The sequence below is a fragment of the Eptatretus burgeri genome, chromosome 1, assembly GCF_056783735.1.
Source record: "Eptatretus burgeri isolate ZD-2024b chromosome 1, Ebu_testis_v1, whole genome shotgun sequence".
In the NCBI taxonomy this organism is placed as follows: Eukaryota; Metazoa; Chordata; class Myxini; order Myxiniformes; family Myxinidae; genus Eptatretus; species Eptatretus burgeri.
The window spans coordinates 22,806,136-22,828,744 of record NC_140961.1 but is presented as its reverse complement, the minus strand read 5'-3'; the positions used below and the strand labels follow the sequence as shown (position 1 = coordinate 22,828,744).

At 42.3% G+C, this 22,609-nt stretch overlaps 1 protein-coding gene across 7 annotated transcripts in view; it reads right to left on the bottom strand.

Moving 5' to 3' along the window:
* Positions 1-22,609, bottom strand: part of WBP1L (WW domain binding protein 1 like) — an 83,799-nt gene that overhangs the window by 3,305 nt on the left and 57,885 nt on the right. For all 7 annotated transcript variants that reach the window (XM_085874998.1, XM_085874981.1, XM_085875036.1 and 4 more), the window contains one exon: positions 616-777. In XM_085874998.1, the coding sequence (XP_085731124.1) occupies positions 616-777 (162 nt within the window). The remainder of the gene's footprint in view (positions 1-615; positions 778-22,609) is intronic.

Below are 22,609 nucleotides of genomic sequence, written 5' to 3'. Positions count from 1 at the left end.
AAACAAGAAAAATACGTCATGCAGAGCACGATGCTTGTAAAATCCATCCCCCACTCCAAAGGTTGCCATGGATACATCAAATTGTCCATTTCATTAAGATTAAAATTGACAATCTTAATTAAAGCTCAGGTCAATTGAATGAAAATTGATTATTCTTCAGATTGAAATTGATGATTTTAGAAGTTTGACCTTGAGTTGACCTCTGACCTTTTGATCTCAAAAGTAGTTGGTTTCCCAAATCAGGGATGCACTGTGCAAATCCTGTTCAAACTTCAAGTCAATTGCATGAAAAATGACGATTGTAGAAATTTGACCTCAAGATGACCTTTGACCTCAAAAATCAATAGGCTTCTCAGTTGAGACTACCTCATCGATTTGGTGAAGTTTTGTGAAGATCGGTTTTAAAAATTGTGATCTGAAGGTGATTGACTTACGAACAGACAGAAGAACAAAATAGACTTTTGAAAAATCTTCGATTTTACAAGTAATATATAAAACAGTTAAAAGAGTACATACTTATTGTGGAAGTTTATAAAACTATTCAATCACGGTGCAATGAAAAAGGCATTGTGTCAAAGGATCTGTTAAGAGTATACAGAGATGACTTGTACATACGGATGTCCAATGGCGGTGTTGGATAGTTGCAGGCCCCTTGATAAGCAAGTAGGTTGATTTCTCGCTGACGTTCCTGCTGGTGACTGCGCTGCTTAGAGCGTCGGTGCTGATATGCACAGCAGCAGCTCAGGAGGATAATAAGCATCCAGAGCAGCCAGAACCCTGGAGAAATGGAACACCTCATGTGATTATTGGTTCACAAAAAAATATTTTCACGAAAAAAAATAAGTGACCATTATATTCGTTATTGTTGTGTGTCTGTCTGTCTGTCTGTCTGTCTGTCCCGAGCATAGCTCCGTGGGTTTTGATCCGATCCTGATAGAATTTTGGTGGGAGGTTTATATCATGATCTAGTTGTGTTTTCCTGAAAATGGGCATGGTGTGCCAATTATGGGCAGAGCCACACCCAAAAAACATGTTTTTAGGGGGTAGCCAATTTCAATTTGCATCTTCTCCAAGGGGGTTTGTCGAATCTGACAGGGGTTTCAGTATTTAGTTAGCCCAATGGCACCTGCATAGCCCCACGGAGCTCGATTTTTCATTTTCGTCCCAAGGTCAAGGTCACAAGGTCACGAACTTAGAAAATTGCGAATTTTGACGTAAAAAATTTTCTTCTCCGAAGGGGTTTGTCGAATCTGGCAGGGGTTTCGGTATTTGGTTAGCCAAATGGCACCTGCATAGCCCCACAGAGCTCGATTTTTCATTTTCGTCCCAAGGTCAAGGCTACAAGGTCACGAACTTAGAAAATTGCGATTTTGACATAAAAATCCATCTTCTCCGAGGGGTTTGTCGAATCTGGCAGGGATTTCGGTATTTGCTTAGCCCAATGGCACCTGCATAGCCCCACGGAGCTCGATTTTTCATTTTCGTCCCAAGGTCAAGGTCAAGGTCAAGGTCACAAGGTCACAAACTTTGAAAATTTCGAATTTTGACAAAAAAAAAATCATACGACCGCCCAAACTTTGAGAGCTAGGACGACAATATTTTTTATGCATAATCTTGAGGTCATTCCCCACCTAAAGTCTTCAAACCATTTTGCTCTATCTCGAACACCTTGCCCGTGGCGCCCCCTTCAATTTTGTTTTTACGCTGATTTCATCAAAGTCTGGATAATCCGAGGAGTGCGAAATGCCATATATGACGTTATATTGTTCCTGGAATGTTCCAGAGGAAGTTTTGCACCAAAGGTCATAATCCTTGACCTTTGACCTTTAAAGTTCACAAAGGTCAAATTTTCAAAGTTGTGGGAATCAAACCGGGTTTTCGACCTTCTTCAACGAACTAACTCCATTAAGCTATAGCACGTATCCTGTTTCCTTATTTTAATGTCCACAACATTGTTTTGTGACCTTTAAAAGTAATGTAAAGGTCAAATTTTTAAAGTTGAACGAAACCGGGTTTACGACATTTTGCAGCTAATAACCTGTCACTTGTACCACATCATGTTGATCATTTTTATAACTTGGTCAAACATTATCACATTGTCTCATCCTTGACTTCTGAAACAATCTACATCGTCAAATACCGCTCGTGAACCATCGTCGTCTTCAGACTTGTATTTAAATTAAATTTTCATAAACAAGCCGTTCAGCTTAAACAATGAAGGTTGTCGATATTTTTGAAAAACAATTTATACAAAAGGATTAAAGCTGTATTTATTTGTTTTCTTTCTCCCTGAACCACAAATACCCCTGATGATTCCACTGACGAACCAAGAAGTGTCTTTCATGGGCCATTTATGAGTAGAAGTAATGTGGACACAAGTTATCATGTAAATCATCCAAGTTGGGCATTAAATTTTCTGGAGCTCATTAACTTGAAAGTGAAGTATGAGGGTGGTACAAATTTAACCTGAACACATATATATATATATATATATATATATATATATATATATATATATATATATATATATATATATATATACATATATATATACATATATATATCGAAATGTGTGGAGCGTGACGAGCGCTCTGCCCTGGATATAAAGTCCATTGGAGATCAGGGGAGTGCTCGTCATGCTCCACACATTTCGATTTTTCCGCCCGATTGCACCACATGCCCCTTCTGGTTGATTGGTTTGCATTAGCAGGAACAATTGTCTGGGTGGTAGACAGACTGTGGTTCTTTGTAGATTATGCAGTTTTACCGTGTGAGATGTAATCTGTGGCTGATGCTCATCATAACAGCCAGGAGGTAGGATTGAAATATTGTTACGGTTGTGGGGGTACGTAGATGGACGAATATAATCGGGAATATATTATTGTGTCGAATTGCTTGGTCCATGGACGTGTAGGAGGCATCTCAATGTGACTAAGTGAGGGAACCTGTGAGCTTAAGTGTTACGTCTCACCACACGAGGGGTGGTGCGGTGTTAATTAGCCGAGGGAGTTCCCAGTATATATATATATATATATATATATATATATATATATATATATATATATATATATATATATATATATATATATATATATATATATATATGTATAGCGAGAGTTCAGAAGTGTACGCATTCGCATCTCACCATAGCCTAATTTAATATAATAATAACTAAATAAATAACTAACATATTTTTCGTGAATCATTGAATCTAAAACACTGGATGTTGGGCCGGCTAGAAATAAGTTCAGGCGGGAGTGGAGACAGCAATAGAGGCGGAGATGATAGTGGTATTTGGTAAATGAGACGAAATATTCTAATAGTTTGTAATTCCATTGATTGAAAAATTAGGGTATGGTGAGATGCGAATCCATACATTCCTAGGTGAACTTCCGAGGTGAAATGGACTGATTTTCGAACTCAGTGGGGTCGATTTACTCGAAGAAATGTTTAGACGGACAACAAATCAATTATAGATGAGAAAATATCGAAATGAGTAGGATTAGTTACTCAACTCCAGTAATGATAAATCTTGTTTTAGGTCATATTTTCGAAATGGTAGTGAATTCAATGTCAGTGCAGTCATTTCTTAGAGTAAATCGACCCCATAGAGTTCGAAAATGCACTCCATTTCCACCTCGGACATCCAGAAGTACCCGGATCGTACCTGACCATACCCTAATTTATTCAAGTCATGAGACGAAAAGTCGTCCGTCATATGGAGCGATCTCTAAATCACCTCCTCTCAAGCTAAAAAAAAAATTATGCAAGTTATTGGATCGTATTAGAATAAATTTAAGCTTGTGGAGCAACATTCTATTTTTTTCGACTTTTTTGGACCACCCATATATATATATATATATATATATATATATATATATATATATATATATATATATATATATATATATATATATATATATATATATATATATATATATATATATGTCCTATAGGAGTTTTTCATCGTTATTTCAGATCTGACAATGTTTTTTCACAATACTCGTTCTGTAAAATGTAAAGTTAAAAAAAACCAACCTCTTTGGGAACGCCCATAAAAATTCTGCCGAAATCTACTGAATGGAGCGTAACCCACATGACGTCATCTCCAGAACGACAAAGGCTGCACGTAAATTACTCGGGTTGGTGGTCTACGTGATTCTATTGGCTTCCTGTGTGTTTCCACATTCAATTGGTTAACTCAAACGCTTCGTTCATTTCTGCTTTAAAAGAAATCAAACATTTGGTTTTGAATAATGGATGACATGGACTTTGATTTGTCTGGTAGCGAGAGTGACTGAGAGAAATGAAGGATTTTGGTCTGAATCAGATGGAGAATTGTCGGATAACATAGTCGCGGGAGGTGAAGTTCAGGCAGCTGGAAATGGAATACGGCCTTACCAGTTCGAGCCCGAAGCAGGACAAGGAGAGGAAACTGGCGATGAAATTTCCGGCGTTCATGATGATCGGGAAGACATCGAAGGAAGACTTGGCAATAACAACTGGTTAGACAAAATCCTATTCGTAATTCAATAATGTAAATTCGACTTGCATACTGCTCGATATCAGAAATATTTTAGTGAGGTGACGTGACCAGCGCAGCGGACATGTTGCACCGCGGCGAATGAATCGCAAGCAAGGCCAGCCCATGTCATCGGCAGTATCTCTCCGCGCATAAAACGAAGCAATCTCGCTGTCCGGATACGATGAAAACTTGTGTGCAGAACACACCTTGTGACAATTGTCTCGAGTAGTCCGATAAATCTGACGTTCTGTTGCATTTTTATTTATTTTATTCCTACAGTCGTCATGTAGCGCCAGTAGAAAACAATGAAGACAAGCCGGTAGGCGGACATGGGTAGTCGACTACGCAATAGAATCTGACGCGATGGGCCCGTTCGATGGGGAATGACCTGAGCATTAAGCACAAAAAAATTCATGATTCTAGCTTCAAGGGTTAATGCTGCAGATTGTTTTTTGTTAAAATACCCCCACATTTAGAGGTTTTTCGGCCGTTGCTAGGCAACGGAGGGGTCCATAGCGATGGTTCTTTCTCTCACATAACTACGACATACCATGAACCTACCATACCAGTTTTATGTATATCTGACTCATAGTTTCTGAGATATAACGAACTTCGTTTTTTTATTGTTTTCGATCAGGGGTCATTCAACGTCTATCTTCTCCGACAGTTTTCATGGGATCCGGCTGGAAATTTTTGACAATATGGCTGAATGTACTGCCCACAGTCGGTCGTGGCCCGATTTTTGAAAAAATAATTTCTTTATGATTTAAAACAAATTTCAAAGTCCTGTTGCTGGGCAACCAAAGGGGCGTTAGCAACCAGTACCTACGCGGCACAATGAGGTCATAAACTGGTCCAACCACCCAAATTTAATCAAAATTGAACTACTGCAAGGGGGTCAAAAACCCCCGACAAACACACACACGGACAGACCGACACCACGACCAACAAATAAGGGTACAGCAAAAAAAATATTTTTCATCGGAAAAAATTTTTTCCAACATTTTTTTTTTTTCGACTCGATCGACTACCCAAAAAGAGAATAATAAAAGAAAGCTACAGCATGTCAGATTTATCAGACTAGTCGAGACTAGAGTTGACAAGTACCTTGTATTAGCATGCACACAATGTATAAGTCAATGCGTAAGAGTCCCGAGGCTATGAGGCCGTGTAATAGGAGTATCGGGGATTTGAGGAAGCGTGAAGTGGGCATTTTGTCAGATATCCAAATGGACATTTATTGTTGTCATTATTTTTTATCTTGGGTGGGCATGGGTATTCCTATATTGTTACTTGTTGTTTGTAAGCTTCATTGCAAGGGTATACACAAGTCAACAAGAAGATCTTTTCTGTTGCAGTTTTCATTTCTTTGTGCAGGTCTGCTCATTATCTTTGCACTCTATGTATACATTTATATTTAATAATTGTACTTTACATTTTAATTGCTGTAATATTTTGGGCAAATTACCATGTGCAGTTAGTATTAATTTCTTTACAGTATTGCAAAAAGTATATTCGTTTATGTGCCGGTGCAAACTGTATTATTCTGACCCACTTGTACAGTAACAAAATATACTCCTCATGTGCCTTTACAAAGCATGTTGCCTACCCGATACCTTTGTCGATGTGTCAGAGAATCAGGGACGTTCATTATCCTAAGCAAACCCTACCCTCCCAGGCATGCAGTTAGTTGACGTTTGTGAAAACGTTGAGATTTTAAAGAGCATATTGTCCTCGGTGTATAGATTTTGTTTTTTTTTTGCTGCCACCAGAAACATGCTGCATCACCAATATTGTCTTAAATTAGAAAATTCTGAAATGAATTATACTTGCTCCCTAATTAAAAAGTGATTCACATGCCAATGGCCTTGGTATAAGTGCATGTACAACAACAGTGCTGTTAGCTTGCCTCCACTTGTAATTTATTTCTCATAACTTAGACGTAGCAATACCAACTCGACATTCATTCATCAGAAGACGATCATTGAGATAGCAAACACATGTGCGCAATGCATTTGTATGTATTTTATACGGCGCGCGACGTCTAATCAATCCACTCTGTGCGAGTCGCGTTCTGGAGATGATGTCAACGGTCACATGACGTGCGGTTCGCTGAACTCAACTTTTTTGAAGGGTGGGGCATAGCAAGTTGTGAAAAGTACTAGAAATGTTCGAAATATTGGTGTAATTATCCCATTGTTGATTTAAACAAAGAAACATGGGTGATTTCTTCACTAGGAAGGTCAAGTTAATATATAAATAACCAGAAAGTTTTGAGTGTCATGGGACCTTTAAACATTGATGGTGACGTTCTCCATCCAAACAAATTTGACCTCTTCTTAGCCATTCCAAATATCCTTACTTGTTGATCCCTGTCCTGTGAAGCTTTTTTTTTCCTGCTCTTTTGTCTTTCTCCAATTTGTCAGAGTATATATTATGTTGCTGTTTATTTTTGTAGTTTTCCATTTTGTTTTCTTTGCAATTATTGGGTCTGTGTTTGTTTCTGTTTTGTATTCCTGTGTAGTATCCACAACTTGCACCTGTTTTTGGAAGTTTGCTGCTAAATGGATTAAGGATCCCTTTTCTGGTTTGTTGTTTTCTTGCTCGTGTACAAATCTCATCCGCAAGTCTGTTGAGCTTTTCACATACTCTGCTAGTCCTACGCACGATGTTCTGAGCATTTGGTTAAACCCCCATCGGACTGCTACCTCCTCCTCCTCTGGGTAAGTAAAAGTCTGTTTGTATGTTTGTTTGTCTGTGAGCAGGATATCTCAAAAAAGTTGTGGACAGATTTGGACGACATTTGGAGAGGTTGAGTGTTTGACAAGGACGAAATGATTAGATTTTGGGGAAGATTCAGTTCCAGATCCGAGAATTTTTGAGATTTTTAACATTTACCACTTTTGATGCTACATCTCTGGCTTTGCATACTGCCCTAGAACATCTTGACAATCGGAACACATATGTCAGAATGATATTTGTTGATTATAGCTCTGCATTTAACACCATTTTTCTTTCCAAACGTGTCATAAAACTACAGGCCTTTGTTATTTGTAACTCTTTATGTCACTGGATCCTTGATTTTCTAACAGGTAGGCCACAGGTTATGAAAGTTGGTAATGCTATTTCATCCACACTCATACTTCACACTGGTGCCCCACAAGGCTGTGCACTCAGTCCATTACTCTACTCTTTGTATACTCATGATTACATAGCAAAGTATAACACCAACTGTATAATTAAATTTGCTGATGACACCACTGTGATTGGTTTGATAACTGACAATGATGAGAGTGCTTACAGATGTGAGGTGCAGGATTTGGCAGTGTGGTGCCAAGAAAATAACTTGGCCCAAAATGTTAGCAAGACTAAACTCATTATTGACTTTAGGAGGAATAACACACACCATTTTCCCATCACCATCAATGGGACTGCTATGGAGGTTGTGAACAGCTCCAGATTTCTGAGCATTCCAATCTCCGATGATATGACATGGTCCCACAACACCAGATCTATTATAACAAAAGCACAACAGCGCCTCTACTTTCTCAGACGGCTGAGAAAATTCAGACTGCATACCTCCACACTTGTGAAATTCTATTGCTGCACCATTGAAAGCATACTGACAGGCTGCATCACAGCCTGGTATGACTATTCCCCTGTGCAGGACTACTTGGCCATACAAAAGATTGTTAGGACTGCACAAAAAAAAAAAAAAAAAAAAAATCGCAGGTAAAGAGCTTTCATCTATCGAGGATATGAACACCAACCGCTGCCACAGAAAGGCCTTCTGCATCATAAAAGACCCTTCTCATCCTGATGTCACCTCTGTCATCAGGAAGGCGGTACCACATTTTCTGGACTGAAACCACCAGGTTTATGCACAGTTTTTCCCCAAAGCTGTCTGCATTCCAAATAGCCACTTAATTTGACAATGCTGAATGTTCGATGTTATATGTAAATTGTGTTGCATGTAAGTTGTAAAATGTTGTATATCTGAATGTACAGAGCGAGAACGCTGTTTATGAATAAGAATTTACAGTGCCCATACAAAGTTGACACCCCCTTTAAAATTCTTCACCTTTTGTTGCCTTATAGCCTAGATTTAAATGTCATTGAATCAGATTTTTTTCCCACCTTTATTTACACATTGTAACCCACAACTTCCAAGTGAAAAAAAAATTCTACAAATTTCAGAAAATTAATCAATACAAGGAAATAGAAGGAAATCAGACACAGGTGGAAGCCATTCAGCCCATCACGCCTACACGACATCAACACCACACTAATTTAACAATACAAGATCCAAAGAAAAAAAAAATGCAAAATTTATAAATATATATTTCTTTATTTAATTCAAGTTTTTGTATTGTTTAAAAATTCTTCTCCTCAGGGGAGGGGGCATGGGCTTGTTTAAAAAAAAACAAAACACACATCATCAACCACACAACACCACTTGATGAGACCCCCCCCCACCCAACAGCACTCCGTCAAATGCACACAATCACCCATCAATGCTCAAGCTACCTAAAATTTAATTTCATTATAGAAATATTCAATTTTCCTAAGCTTTTATTCATTCGGTATTTAAACGGGATTCAAACTCACAACCTTATATTGTTTATGATAACAAGCCTATTGAACTTAGCTTTGAGCTGATTAAAAGTACAATTAAAAATACAACAAGCCAGGAGGCAACGATGGTTCGCGGGCATTATTGAACAATGCCACGATAAATACAATTGCGTTGCCGTTGGTTGCACGTGTTTCTGGATCGACACAATTTCTACCGTAGTGGAAGTACCATGGAAAGTTAGATCCAGCTTGTGGAAGCACCAAAAGTGGAAGTTAGTTAAACATCTAAATGCTGAATTTGATTCCAGTGTTGATGCCTGAAATCAGAACAAAAATTAGGAATTTCCAGCAAAGTGGAAGTAGCATGAAAAGTTGGATCCAGCTTGTGGAAGCCACAAAAGTGGAAGTTAGTTAAACATCTAAACGCTGAGGTTGAGTCCAGTGTTGATGCCTGAAATCAAAACAAAAATTAGGAATTTCCAGCGAAGTGGAAGTAGAATGGAAAGTTAGATCCAGCTTGTGGAAGCTTAAATTTCCACAAAATTGGTAGTTATAGAAACACCGAAACACTCAAGTTGGATTCCAGTCTTGAATAAAAAATTGAAATTTCCATCAAAGTGGAAGCTTTTGAGGAAGCCCTACCGTAAAAACATTTCTCTTCCGTCAAAATTGACCAAATCAAATCGGATTTTTTATATGTTGTACTTATGGACATTACGCACAGCTTCAAGGAAATGAAATTGCGAGAAAAAAAAATCGAGAAAAAAAAAGTTGAAGTGGGCGTGGCTCCACCCACATGGAACGTGGAACGCCCCTCATACAAAAGGACACAACGAGACCTTGGTATCTCGCTTGTGTCCAAGTTTCATCAAGATCGCATCTAAGGTCACGGAGCTATGCTCTGGAGAGAGTCACAAACAGACAGACAGACGACAGACAGACACAACCAAAATAGTGGTCACTGCTGATGCCCACGAACCAAAATTTCCATCAAAGTGGAAGCTTTTGAGGAAGCCCTACTGTAAAAACCTATTTCTTCCGTCAAAATTGACCAAATCAAATCGGATTTTCTTATATGTTGTACTTAGGCCGAAGTCACATTTGGCACGGCGGCTATAGGGTCTACAAAATCTACGGCCACTAGCAATTATAGGGCGGCCGCAGTATTTCCACGGTCACACAATGTAGCAGTCACATGTTTTTATTTTTCGGGTAGCCGCACGGGGTATTTAGAAATTGTGGAGACCGAAAACGTGGGGGTGCCATACGGTCTTTGATTTGATGTCGCATGGTGACCTTAGGGCGTCCCTGCAGCGGCCATAGAATTTTCAAGGCAGACAGAAGGTAGCCTCAAGGTGCCCGCAAGGTGACCGCAGGGGGGCCCTAAGGCGAACGTGCGGCCAGACGGACGGTAACGAGTGGGTATATATACCAGTTCTTTTTTTACTGAAATAAAAATATAACAGTTCGGAATATACCAGTATATATATAAAACTGAATATACTATAACTATAATATATATATATATATATATATATATATATATATATATATATATATATATATATATATATATATATATATATATATATATATATATATATCTGAATATACCAGTTCAAAGTATAGGCAAACACCTATACTCCGATCTCTAGCGGTAGCGCACGGTGGACGCACGGTGGACGCAGACTGCCAGGGAGGCCTACGTAGGACGCACGGCGGGTGTAGGGGAACCGTGCGTCGACCCTGCGTTGCCCGCAGGTAGTCACACAGACCGCAAGGCCACCATACGTTGAACACAGGGATGCCTTAGGACTACCCTACGGCGACCGTGGAAATAGTGTGGCCGCCGTAATTTCTTGGGGGTTGGCAAAATTCATTTTTGATTGATAAGAACCTATGGCAGCCGCACAAATAATGCAAGCCCACCGTACGCCCTACGTATGGTCGATGTGGAACACATCTACGTCACAGCTTGGCTTGTCGAATTGCTACGGCTAACGTAGAAATGAAAAAAGTTATAACTCCGCGCTATAATTCCACGGCGACCCCTACGGCCTGTAAAAGATAGCCATACTGCGTAGGGCCACCCTGAGGCCACCTCAGAAATTCTGCGGCCGCTGAACGTTTCTGTCAACTCAGGTGGGGTACAGCCGCCGTATCCTAGCCATAGAGCAAATGTGACTGAGGCTTTATGGACATTATGCACAACTTCTAGGAAATGAAATTACGAGAGAAAAAAAGTTCGAGTGGGCGTGGCACCGCCGACAAGGGGTGTGAGACGCCCCTCATACAAAAAGACACAACTAGACTATGATATCTAGCTTGTATCCAAGTTTCATCAAGACCGTATCAAACGTCATGGAGCTCTGGAGAGAGTCATAAACAGACAGACAGACAGACAGACAGACAGACACACAGACACAACAAAAATAGCGGTCACTGCTGGTGCCCACGAACCAAAATAAATAAAAAGTTCAAGTGGGCATGGCTCCGCCAACAAGGGGCGTGGGACGCCCCTCATACAAAAAGACACAACTAGACTATGATATCTCGATTGTGTCCAAGTTTCGTCAAGATTGCATCAAACGTCACGGAGCTATGCTCTGGAGAGAGTCACAAATAGACAGACACACAGACACAACCAAAACAGTGGTCACTGCTGGCACCCACGAACCAAAACTGGAATATCTTGGTTGGATAAGTATCCCCCTCAAGTTAATACTTGATGGAAGCACCTTTGACAGCAATTACAGCTGTGAGTCTGTTGGGATAGGTCTCCACCAACTTTGTACACCTTGATTGGACAATACATGCCCATTCTTCTGTAAAAATACTGTTCAAGCTCAGTGAAGTTAAGAGGGGAGCGTTGATGGATAGCAATTTTCAAGTCATGCCACAGATTTTTGATTGGCTTTAAGGCCTAGGTCACATTTGCTCTACGGCGAGGATACGGCAGCCATACGCCCTCTGAATTGACAGAAACGTGAGGCGGCCGCAGAGAAACTGAGGTGGCCTCAGGGAGGCCCTACGCCGTTTGGCTATATTTTACAGGCCGTAGGGGCGCCGTGGAATTATAGCGCGGAGTTATAACTTTTTTCATTTCTACATTTGCCGTAGCAATTCGACAAGCCAAGCTACGACGTAGATGTGTTCCACGTCGACCGTACGTAGGGCGTACGGTGGGCTTGCGTAATTCGTGCGGCTGCCGTAAGCTCTTCTAAATGAAAAATAAATTTTCCCAACCCCCAAAAAATTAAGGCGGCCGCAATATTTCCACGGTCGCCGTATGGTGGCCTTGCAGTCTGTGTGACTACCTGCGGGCAACGCAGGGTCGACGCACGGTTCCCCTACGCCCGCCGTGCACCTACATACGGCCTCCGTGGCAGTCTGCGTCGACCGTGCGCTACCGCAAGAGATCGGAGTATAGGTGTTTCCCTATACAGTGGTGCCCCCAGAATCCCAATTTAATTCGTTCCAGGAGGCTGTGCGGATTGCAAAAAGTTCGGATTCCAAAAATATTTTCCCAATAAGAAATAATGGAGTGAATTAATCCGTTCGTGGACCCAAAGAAAACCCACTTTCAAGACACTTTAAACTGAAATTCTCCATGTTTAAGGTAAAATAAGATGAGTAAATGACCTTCGGTGGCAGTGTATTGTATGTAAAGTGGTACAATCACCACATCCAAAGGTCCACACAGGCTCGTGCTCCGGCCTGGGTTCCGATCGCTCGCGCACTCTGCGAGAGCGCTGCTGCCAGGGCAGCTCAAACATGATGCCCGCAGAACCACAATCACGTTCATCAAACGCATCGGGCTGACGTAATCATGGATATTCCAAATTACAACCGGTTTTGCTGTGAAATTCAATCCTTGCCCGACAGTCCATCACACCACGTGATCGGATTGCTTTTTTTGTTATTAATTAAAAAACAAGATGATTAAAAAAACAAACATCACAAATGAAGGTGAAAACACGAGGCAAGGCCTAAGTCACATTTGGCTCGTGGCCTAGGGGGTCTACAAAATGTACGGGCATGAGCAATTATAAAGTGGCTGCAGTATTTCCACGGTCACACAATGTAGCAGTCACATATGTTTTTATTTTTGGAGTAGACGCACGGGGTATTTATAAATTGTGGAGACCGAAAACGTGGGGGTGCCGTATGGTCTTTAATTTGATGTCGCATGGTGACCTTAGGGCGTTCCTGCAGCGGCCATAGAATTTTCAAGGCAGACGGAAGGTGCCCACAAGGCGACCGCAGGGGGAGCATAAGTCGAACGTGCGGCCAGACGGACGGTAACGAATGGGTTAAATTTTTTTTTACCAGATCTTTTGTTTCGGCTTGTCGAATTATCCACGTCGAAAGTAGAAATGAAAAAAGTTATAACTCCGCGTTACAATTCCACGGCGACCTTACGACCTGTAAAATATAGCCATAATGGCGTAGGGCCACCCTGAAGCCACCTCAGTTTCTCTGTGGCCGCCGCACGTTTCTGTAAATTCAGAGGGCGTACGGCCGCCGTATCCTCGCCGTAGAGCAAATGTGACTGAGGCCTAAAGTATCGATCGACACATGAGAGATGCTTTCACGAGTACATCCACCGACGAACTGAATAAACAAAGCGCGAAGATGCGGCTCGAACAGGTGGGGGAGACACGTGAATAAACATGAACGCTACATTGTGTTCGGTTTTTTTAAATGTATTAGGTTTTTAGGGCAAAATTTTCTTGAAAAAAATTGTTCGGATTCCAATTTGTTCAAACAATGGGGCATTCGGATTCTGGGGGCAACACGGTATATTATATTCAATTATATATACTGGTATATTTTTATTTCAGTAAAAAAAAAGAACTGGTATATATACCCACTCGTTACCGTCCGTCTGGCCGCACGTTCGCCTTAGGGTCCCCCTGTGGTCCCCCTGATGTCACCTTGCGTCTGCCTTGAAAATTCTATGGCCGCCACAGCGACGCCCTAAGGTCACCATGCGACATCAAATCAAAGACCGTACGGTACCCCCACGTTTTCGGTCTCCACAATTTCTAAATACGCCGTGCGGCTCCTCGAAAAATAAAAACCTACGTGACTGCTACATTGTGTGACCGTGGAAATACTGCGGCCGCCGTATAATTGCTGGTGGCCATAGATTTTGAAGACCCCACGGCCGCCGTGGCAAATGTGACTTAGGCCTTACTTCTAGAAACAATACAAGTAATAAGTGAGTATAATAGGGAAACTTTTGAGGTGGGGTGTGTAGATAGGGGCAGGGAGTAATATTTTTGAAAACTCTAAGTCAGTGTTTCTCAACCTTTTTTGTCCCACGCCCACTTTGATTTTCAAAAAAATTGTACGCCCCACCATGATTGGAGACGCTACAATATATTGTTGCGGAAATGGCCCTTAGTGTGTTATTAAATATAGGATTAGCCCAGATCCCCCATTAAATGCATGTTTGGCCAGGTTGTTCGGTAATTGGACGTTACATGTGTGTCGGGAGATGTAGCAGGCTGTTCATTGTTCATACAGTGGTAGTGTGCCGAGAGGTGGTTTTCTTCTTCTTCCTTCCCCTCGCCGAACGAGTCCCCGCCCAGCACTCTGAGAGTGTCAGTCAGCTTCGAGAAAAGCGAGCGCCAGGAAGGCAAGGGTGAAACTGCCTGAGAGTTGAGTCGGGCGATCGGCTTTTCGTGAAGAGCGAGCCAAAAGAAAGGCAAGGAAGGGACTGCAAGAGGTCAGTCTGCCTTCTGCTGGAGGAGAAACTGCATGTGGGTTTTTGCGATCGGCTCTCATGAAAAGGCCGCCCCGAAAGGCAAGAGGGACTGGATGAGGTCAGTCTGCCTTCTGCTGGAGAGAAACGACGAGTGGGAGTCGCGATCGGCTGTGTAAGGGACGGCTGTGTCTGTCTGCGATCTGCTCCGTGGAAGAGGCAAGAGGAACTGCATGAGGTCAGTCTGCCTTCTGCTGGAGAGAAACGACGAGTGGGAGTCGCGATCGGCTGTGTAAGGGACGGCTGTGTCCGTCTGCAATCTGCTCCGTGGAAGAGGCAAGAGGAACTGCATGAGGTCAGCGTGCCTTCTGCTGGAGAGAAACGACGAGTGGGAGTCGTGATCGGCTGTGTAAGGGACGGCTGTGTCTGTCTGCGATCTGCTTCGTGAAAGAGGAAGGAGGAACAGCATGAGGGGAGTCGGCGATCGACTTTTATGAGGAGGTCCTCGACAGGTTCATCCAGAGTCCAGTGACAGAGCCTCTGACTGTCCCTACTCACGGCACGGCTCGACACGTCTTGTAATCCCGTCGATCTGCCTGCGGAGCCCAACACCCCGATTTGGCCTGATCTGCTGAGCAGGCCAGGCCTGGATTTGTATGCTGGACCTTGTGAAAAACCAGCTGGAGCACACTGTGGATCTTCCGCTCTTGTGCCGTCAACCTTACAGGGGCTGAACGCGCTGAGGCTGCGTGCATAGGTGTTGCGACAAAAGGACAATGCCACCATTTTGCCACGCGGCGTGTTTGAGCTTGGGTGCTCGAAGCCATTGACATCGGCTTGTCAGGAGCCGCATTCGTGCCTTTGACACTTTTCCTCTCGTCCATGAGGCATCACCAAGTACTCTGTATCTTGTCTGCATGTTGGCTGCATGTTGTCTAAGGTTTATCTCGCGAGGGTTCCCTTCAAAACCCGTAGCTCCCAAGTTAAGAGCGGGTTATAGATTAATTATAACATTGTCGTGAATGCTTTGCTTGTGTCGTGTTCCCCGATGTTTCCCCAATAAATCTGGCTGATTCATATGAAAGTTGCCACTATTGAGTTTATTCGTGCCGTGCTGAGGAACAATTCGCTCGATTTGTATTTAAAACCAAAATGGTTACGGACTGGTAGACTCCGCTCGGTCTCTGACAAATCCAGTCTGTAACCGGGGTCTATTTCCACAACTGGTACGGCCCAGGTGTACGTTGGTATCGTGATCCGAGGCACGTGACCCGAGGCCTGTGCCGAGCCAGCTGGCGTTATAACCCCGGAGACGGCGGTGCTGTTAAGTGACACCGAATCTTCAACATTTGGCTGTCAAGAGTAGGGTGCGAATCACGCCACCACCGAATCCATAACAATATACTACATATGTATTCAAAAGGCTTTATTAAAACTTTATTGCAAATTTTATTCAATTGCTACTCACTTCAACGGGAGCCCTGCCCTTGACGCTGGCTGCAGATTTGTTTGATTCGAGGAACCAATTTTGTCAGTTTCAGCCTTAAATCACCACGTTTCGTGATTTCCAGTCGAATTCTCTTAGCTTGCAGCAAATCGGTAACAACACTAAATCCACATTCGACTAAATAAGATGATGGAAAATTTATCAACACTTCCCTTGCCAAAGTAGTCGAGTTTGGGTATTTCTTTTCACTCTCCTCAGACAGTCACATCATGGTTCCTTTGATCATGAAAAGAGTTTTGAATCTTCATGCCCCACCAAAATATTGCCACACCCCACCTTGAGAAACACTGCTCTAAGTGTTTGTTTGTTTTAAATTCATTTTGTATTGATGCGTCGTCTGTTGTAACTGTCGAGCAACTTCAAGTTGTATTCAACCTTCTATCCAGGTAACGCAACTTCAGATTCTACCTTCAGCTTGGACTTACTTGGCCGGATCAAAAAGCCACCACTACGACCATCTATCCATTGTGACCATACTCTGTGCAGAGCGTTGGTGCTTCCGAAGCAGTCTCCTTGTCTATTGGATACAATCCTGGATGGGTCACCACTCCGACATAGGATAGCAGCAAGCTGGTACTCATTTTGCCGACCTCGGAAGGATGACAGGCAGAGTTAACCCCACCTGGTATTAATTCAACAGACAATTGGGATTTGAACTCAGGATCCTTGGATCCCCAGCCCACCACCCTAACCATTAAGCCAACACCAGGCATACCACTATGACCCTTATACCAATAATGACTGAGGCTCATGGAGGATACATTCTATATATTGCGAACCATGGAATCTGTCCTGCATTCGTCTGTCTCCCGTTTATGGCGGCCACTTCCCACGTTGCGTTTGAAAAGTTGCCGATTGGTTATTTTGCATTTTCATCTCACCTTTCTTGATGCAATATCAAGAGCTGCTGAAGTCAGTCATTTTATTGTCCCTTCCAATCATCTTTAAATCAACATGAACATCTTGATTAAAGTAGATTTAATACAGAAGTAATCCTATTTAACTCTTGAGGAAGTAACACTATTTAAAATAGCTCTATTTTGCCCTCTATTAAAACAAATCCAACCTCTGCCTCCCGATGTTGCCCCACCATTTTGCGGTGGGTGGTATAAGTAGCTTTAGAGCTTTGGCTCTGAGTGAAACAAAGCGTGCAACACAATTAACCTTTTTTAAGTCCATGAAGTCATTTAAATTGAGAGATAAACTTAAACGTTTTCCCGTCACCAACGATGGGAACTTTTGCAAGCTTGTTCCGTCACAAGGAACCGGGTGTTTTATGCTAGTTTTATATATTTATTTAATGACATCACAAAAATATATATAATTGTAACAAAAGGACATGGGAATAAAACTATTGCCTTTCCCATTATGCAGACTTCCACAGCAGGAAACACCATAAAGGAATTTTCCTTTCGTGCTGCAATGATTGCACAATGTGAGAGAGATTATATGGAGGCAGAAGTCCAATCAATATAGGCCTCAGATATGCAATATTTATGTTTTAACAACAGCAGGAGATGCTTTATATTAATCAGGTCAGGTCAGGTATGGGAGCAGGCGCCAGAGCAGCGCGTCGCTGCATCCACTTTCCGCCGGTACTCCAGGGGCCTCCGCCTGGCCATTCCCCAGGCAGATGCCTGGCCCATTCACATCTAACTGAGATGCCGATCAACCTGTTGCAACCACGAGGCACGTGGTCAGCCCATTGGCCTCCTCCACTCACGAGACTCCCTCACTGAGAAAATCTGGGGAGCACGATCAGCGTCAGGAGAACGAGCCACATGTCCATACAACCGCAGCTGATGCTCATGGGCTATGCAGGTAACAAATCTCATTTGAGTCTCTCTCAGCAACGGGTCGTTGGACTCAAAGTCCGACCAGCGATAGCCAAGGATTCTCCGAAGAGACCTGGTACCAAAGGAATCAAGTCCAAGTCTCACATCCATAGAGCAAGACTGGAAGCATCAAGGACTTAAAGACTCAGACTTTTGACCTCCCACACAGGTACCAGCAGCATCACACCCCATGATCCAGTGAATCCATGACTCCACAGGCCCTACCCAGACGTCTATTGACCTTTGACTCACAACATGTGGAGACATGAATATCACTGCCAAGGTAAGTGAATCTCTCTGTGTTCTTTACATCTTCGCCACAAACAGGAACAGACAAGATAGTAGCATCCAAGATGTCATTCAAAGCCTGAATCTTAGTTTTGACCAGGAAACCCATAAACACCTTAACAATCAGCTCGTTTGTCCTAAAAACCTGCTCTGCTGCTCTTTCACATCCTCCCTCTGCTCTTGAACTCTATCGTTTGCACTCGGTCATCTTCCATCTGATTGGAAATCCACCAACATCACTGAATTACATTAAAAAAGGGGCAAAAACAGATCCCCTTACACATCAGCTTACTTCCAGTTATCAGCAAGGTCATGGAATCTGTGATCACAGTTGATATGAAATCCTTCCTTTTCTCCAACCTCATCTAAGGTCACTCCACTTTAGACATGCTGCTTCTACTCACCCAACAATGGATGGAGGCCCTCAATATCAGACATCAGATCAGAGCCATCTCCCTGGACATATCTCGTGCTTTAAAAACAGTCTGGCATCCTGCCTTACTTTCTGAATTCTCTGCCTATGGCATCCAACGCCAACTCCACACATGCCTTACTGACTTACTCTACCTTCCTAACAAATTTGTGGTATTCAAAGGAATCTGAATCCTTTAATCTCCTCTCCATCTCAAGGCTGGAGTGCCTCAATGCAGTGTTCTGGCCTAGTCATATTCCTGATACTCATAAATTATCTCTCTGACTCTGGAAAACCCCCTTTATCTATTTGCTGATGACACCACCCTCTGCCATGGCATCCCTCATCCTTCAGACAAGAAGGCTGCAGCCTCTTCCCTTTCTTCAGACCGTGACAATCACAAGCTAGTCAAACACTTGGAATAAGTCTTTCAATCCTGACATATCTCACTCTTACTATCCCTCTCAGAAAGGACCATCTGGCAAACCCTCCTATCGACTTTTTTTTAACAATCCTCTTGAGGAAGTTCAGTCATTCAAACTCATGGGTCTCACGATCAGCCAAGATCTTTCTCTGGCAAGCCACATTTCAAAGTTGATCTTAAAAGTCAGCCAACGAATGGGCACCCTCTGTTGTGCAAAGTCCTCTCCCAAGGCCTTCATCCGCAGGTTGATGGAGTATTGCTCTTCCCTCAAGACAATCTTGCTCAAGCTTGATACTGTGGAAGCCATAGCCTTCAAGATGATTGGAATCTCCCACGATGAAGCCAAAGTATATGGACTTATCACTTGACCATCACAGACAGGTCGGTGGTCTCTCTGTCTTCGACCACCTCATTTCTGGTCTTGAACCCTCTGCTCTATTCTTCCTGTGCTTTGTCCCACCTCCAGGTTTCTGTAGGGTACACACGGTCCAACATCAACTCCCTTCCAGTGAAACTACTGCTCACCTCCACTCATTTGTTCCACTTTTTCCCCCACCTGTGGAACCAACTTCCCCAACCTCTTCAAGACAGCTGTTCACCACAATCTCAGAACATGCCAAATCTAAAACCATGATCTTTTCTACACTCGTTAGCCCCCACCTACCCCAATACCTTCACCTTCCAAATTTCCACTTTTCCCTTTAGAGTGTTTCCTTCTGTGTCCATCTTGTCCATGCCATGCATCCTCTCCTACCCCTCCCCTATTGTTTTGCCCCCTCTGTCTTGGCCTTCAGCTCTTATGTTTGTGTTTCCTCCTTTCTTTGCTGTTCATTTTGTCCTGTGGCGTCCTGGTCCGTTAAGTGCACTAGTACTAGCTCTTCCACAAGCCTCTGTATACAAAAAAACAAATGTGCAAGAACTCAGGAAGCATAATACCTGCAAAAGGAAAGCACAACAAAGAAACTAGAGGGGGAGCACTTGGGAGAGTGCAAAACCTCCACCGCCAATACTGCTGGGTCACTCAAGTGAACCTTATATCTTATTCATTAAATATGATGTCAACAGTGCTGACAGTTATAGTTCTTTTCTCCAGAATTTTTTTTTGGGGGGGGGGGGTTGGAAATCACTTAAAACATGTAGAAATGCAAAAAAGATCGAAATTTTGTTGAAAAAAAAAGTTGCAAAATTTTTTTTTTCTCTAACAATTTTTTTTTTTTGGGGGGGGGGTTGGAAATCAACTAAAACATGTAGAAATGCAAAAAAAATTCTCTATTTTTTTTGGGGGGGGGGGTTGGAAATCACTTAAAACATGTAGAAATACAAAAAAAATTCTCTATTTTTTTTTTGGGGGGGGGTTGGATGGATGGTTGGATCATCTTCGAAGATGGCGGAGGTTAATATAATAAGAACAAGGATAGCAATGGGAAATGCTGCATTTAGTTGAAGAGACAATTGTTACGAATCGGAAAGCTGAATAAACAACTCAGGAAGTGACTCGTAAAGAGCTTGATTTGGACTTTATGGAAAGAGGAAACCTACTTGTCAAATGGCTTTGAAATGTGGGTTTGTAGGTGAATGGAAAAGATCAACTGGACAGAAAATGATAACCAATGATGAAGTGTCGAGGAGAGTGAACGAACAAAGGAATCTGTTAAAGGAAAATAAGAAAAGACAGTAAAACTGGGTAACGGGGGCACATTCTAAGAGGAACCAGAATAGTAAGAGATGTGATGGAGGGAAGATATCAAGGAAAAAGAAGAATCTAAAGAATTAAAATGTTGGATAATTTGCAAATTGAAGGAAGTTCTTGGAAAATGAAAAGACTGACACAGGACAAAGAGACACGGAGAAAACTATGAGCCAAGAACCTGCCTTTGGGCAGAGCACAAACATGATGAGTAATGCTGTTGTGGTTCTTATATATGCATATTCATGAGAAAAGTTTTATCGACTGTTAGTTTTGTGCTATTTTAGCTCACCTGGAATATAGTTCAGATGTTTATGGGATGGCGTGCCGTCCAATTGTCAGTCAGTCCATAAACACGTGCAATTTCTTCTCTGAAACTGCTAATGGGCTAATGACCAAATATGGTTAAAATGATCTTTGATGTGGTGGAACTCAAGTTTGTTCATGGCATCCTCTCCCTCCACTTTATAAGTCAGTCATCATAAGGTTTAAAGGTCGCAAAATTACTTGAATTTTGATCTAGTTTGGCCACTATTTTAGATTACAGGAAAACCTTTTAAAAACAATCTTCTTCTCTCAAACCACTTAACCGAACAATGCGAAAAAAATATATACATTGACAACCTGTGGGAACGATTGATTCAAAGAAGCTGATCTGAAACACAATATGGCCGACAGTGACGACATAATACAGAAAGTTTCTTAATATCTCAAAAAATATGAATTAAAGAAACCTTGGAGCTGCACCTTGTCAAATAGGACTAATTTTGACACCAGGAAGTGACATAATCATGCCAGAAGTGGTAATATCTCAAAAAGTAAGGCTCATAAACAGCAGGGAGTTGCAAGTTACTGCTCGCATCATGTCAATACTATCTGATCTAAAATGTGTATTCAAAAACCAGGTCTTATTTTTACCATCATCAATCCATCACTCTACTTTTTGGCAACCAACCAGGTGGGCAGCAAGACCATTAATCCTCGAATTTTTATTTCAAGATAGAAACGACAACTTTTTTTTTTAACAGGATCTGAAGCCCAGAGTGTAGCCGACTGACACACTTACTTACGCGCGCACGCACGCACGCACGCACGCACGCACGCACGCACGCACGCACGCACGCACGCACGCACGCACGCACGCACACACACACACACACACACACACACACACACACACACTTTGGGGTGAGCTGCATCACCTCCCAAGGGACACTGATTACCAACCAAAGGTATTTTTATTTTTTCTTCAGAGAAGGGGAATTATATTGTAAGCCCAGTATTTTGTTTAATAATACTAGCCTATCGTGTGTTGGAATGGTCGGTACATGTCATTTCCCTAGGTTGCAGAGTTTTTTTTAGCACAGATGGAAGAGCCACCATTACGGGAAGCCCCCCACCTCCCCCATGTTGGTGTTTTTGGTGTGTTCTTGTTAAGGCCTACAATCAAGGGCTGTTATGCTGTATTGTTTTGAAAAGACTGAGAATGTAATTGTGCCTCCATTACAACCAATATCTCTGAGTTATGTGTTGGGTGAGGGAGGGAGAAAGCACGGAAATGACACCGTACAATAAAAGGTGTTATACTGTTATCAAATGCAAACTAACTTCCGTTGTTTGTTCCAAAGTTGTGGTCTCAGCATATT